The sequence below is a fragment of the Acanthisitta chloris genome, unplaced genomic scaffold, assembly GCF_000695815.1.
Source record: "Acanthisitta chloris isolate BGI_N310 unplaced genomic scaffold, ASM69581v1 scaffold19940, whole genome shotgun sequence".
Taxonomy (NCBI): Eukaryota; Metazoa; Chordata; class Aves; order Passeriformes; family Acanthisittidae; genus Acanthisitta; species Acanthisitta chloris.
The window spans coordinates 28,415-30,465 of NW_008653575.1; the positions used below are offsets into that span (position 1 = coordinate 28,415).

The window sequence follows — 2,051 nt, forward strand, 5'->3', positions numbered from 1 at the left end:
GAACCCGGGGTGAGGGAAGGGTGCCCCTGCCAATGGCAGGGAGTGGAACTGGATGAGCTTTAAGGTCCCTCCCAACCCAAAGCATTCCAGGACTCTATGATCACTCTTCTGATGTGATTACCTTGCAGATTTTGTGCCTTGGCAAAACGTCGAGTCGAAGGGATCCCAGGCAGGAAAACCATCATGGTTCCTCCCTCAGAGGAGTACTCCACCCCTCTGCACCGCAAGGTGCCCGAGGACACGGACCCCGAGCTGGTTTTCCTCTGTCGTCACGTCTATGACTTCAGGCACGGGCGCATCCTGAAGAACCCGCAGTAGGATCTTTCGGAGCACAGCGGGATGAGCGGCACCGGAGAGCCAACAGCCTGGACACCTTGTGCTGCTGCGGGTGGGAGCGCCCACCACTCCGTCCCAGGCCTGAGGGGCGTGGCAGGAGAAGCAGAGCCCTGTGGAGGGAGGCAGCAGTGGAAAGCACAGCACTTCGTTAAAGCATAAATGAAAATATATACGTATAAAATAAATATATGTATATAGATATAGGTATTTGAATATGGAAATCTATATCTATATATGTATCTAAAGATGCATTTGTTGGGAAGGTTTGCAGGGGATAAATGCCAGGAAGCAGTGCAGAGCCATGGCTGGGGAATGGTGGGAAGGTGCAGGAGGGATGTGTCAGTGCAGCTGTGGTTTTCGGGCCCTGAACTGAGCCCAGTTCCTTGGCAGAGAACAGGACAGACTGAGGATTCGCAGTGGGTGAGAGCTGCTTCAAAATACAGCTTTGGGAGCTGCCTGGATATTGAGTGGCCTTGTGTCATGCTTGGATAAGTGTTGCTCCAGCAGGGGAAGAGGTGACCCCCTGTTCTCCCTTGTCTTTCTCCTCACCTTGCTGCTCCATGATTCACTACCTGGACTGGGGGTTGGAGCCTGGCCCGTGGTGGAGCAGGGGGAGCTGGCAGGTTGCAGGTGTTACATCCCAGCGCTGGGTTAGAGCTGGGCCTGTCCCAGGTGCCCTGACCATGCCCAGAGGATCTCGTAGCCCATGCCCAAAGCCCAACGCCTGTCTGTGTGTGTCACTCGGGAGCTTAGAGCTCCCAGGGTGGGCTCTGCTGGTGAAAACCATGTTTCCTCTTCTCTCCCGAGTGTTGCTGTTCCTCTGATGGCTCAGGGGGCTGTGCGTTTTCCCTTTCTTCCCAGTTTGTTTCCTGTAATGTGGTTTACAGTCCCTGCTTACCCCTGTGTGTTAGAGCGAAGAAGCTGAAGGGTGAAGTGGCAAACCCTTTTCTTGAGTGTTTTTAGCTTTTTTTAATTGCCTCTCCATGTCTGTCCTGACCTTGGGAGTGCTGTTGAAGCCATCAGCAGCCTCCCCCCTCCAAACTCATCCTGGTGTCCAAGCAAGCTCACCAAAGTGGCTTTGTGGCTCCTGAAAGGACCTGAGCATCGGGAAAGGTTCGCATGGACCATGCGGCCCAAGCCCCGCAGATCCTGCCTCTTGCCTTACCTGTACAGATTCCAGACAGACCTTAGATCCGAGACAGACCTTAGCTTATCTCAAGGCAAACTTGGAGTTAATCCCAAAGCAAACCAAAGGACAGCGTCACATCCCCGGGGAGTCACTGCACCAGGCTGGGAGCTCAGCCCTAGATTGCACTAACAAACAGGAGAACCAACCCCATGTCACCCACGTTCCTGCTGGCTGGAGCCGCTCACTGAAACGAGGGATCTGCATTTTTCCAGTCTTTTGAGGCTGCTGAACTCATGTTCCAAGGTGGAAATGTCTTTCTGCTTTAATGTCCTGTCAGTGGAAGCAACACTCCCTGTACTCCCTGGGGATGCAGGGCTGGTCACCTTACTCCAGCTGCCACAGGCTTGCCTGGCCTGGAGAGAGAACCCCACAGCATCCAGTCCCTTACATGGAATAATTTGGGAATGCAGGAGTTCTCCAGAGATTTGCTCTACATACCAAAGAGGGGAACGTGTCTGGAGGTGATGGCTTGAGGGCATGACAAGGTCTGGCACCTGCCACAGCAGGCGAGTGTCTCCCTGCTGCT

The 2,051-nt window shown here is 54.0% G+C and overlaps 1 protein-coding gene across 1 annotated transcript in view; it reads left to right on the forward strand.

Annotated features, from left to right (window-relative positions):
- BAHD1 (bromo adjacent homology domain containing 1) overlaps window positions 1-318 on the forward strand; it is an 11,592-nt gene extending 11,274 nt beyond the window's left edge. The window contains exon 6 of the mRNA XM_009081650.1: window positions 129-318. Coding sequence (XP_009079898.1) covers window positions 129-318 — 190 coding nt within the window. The remainder of the gene's footprint in view (window positions 1-128) is intronic.
- The last annotated feature ends 1,733 nt before the right edge of the window (window positions 319-2,051 follow it).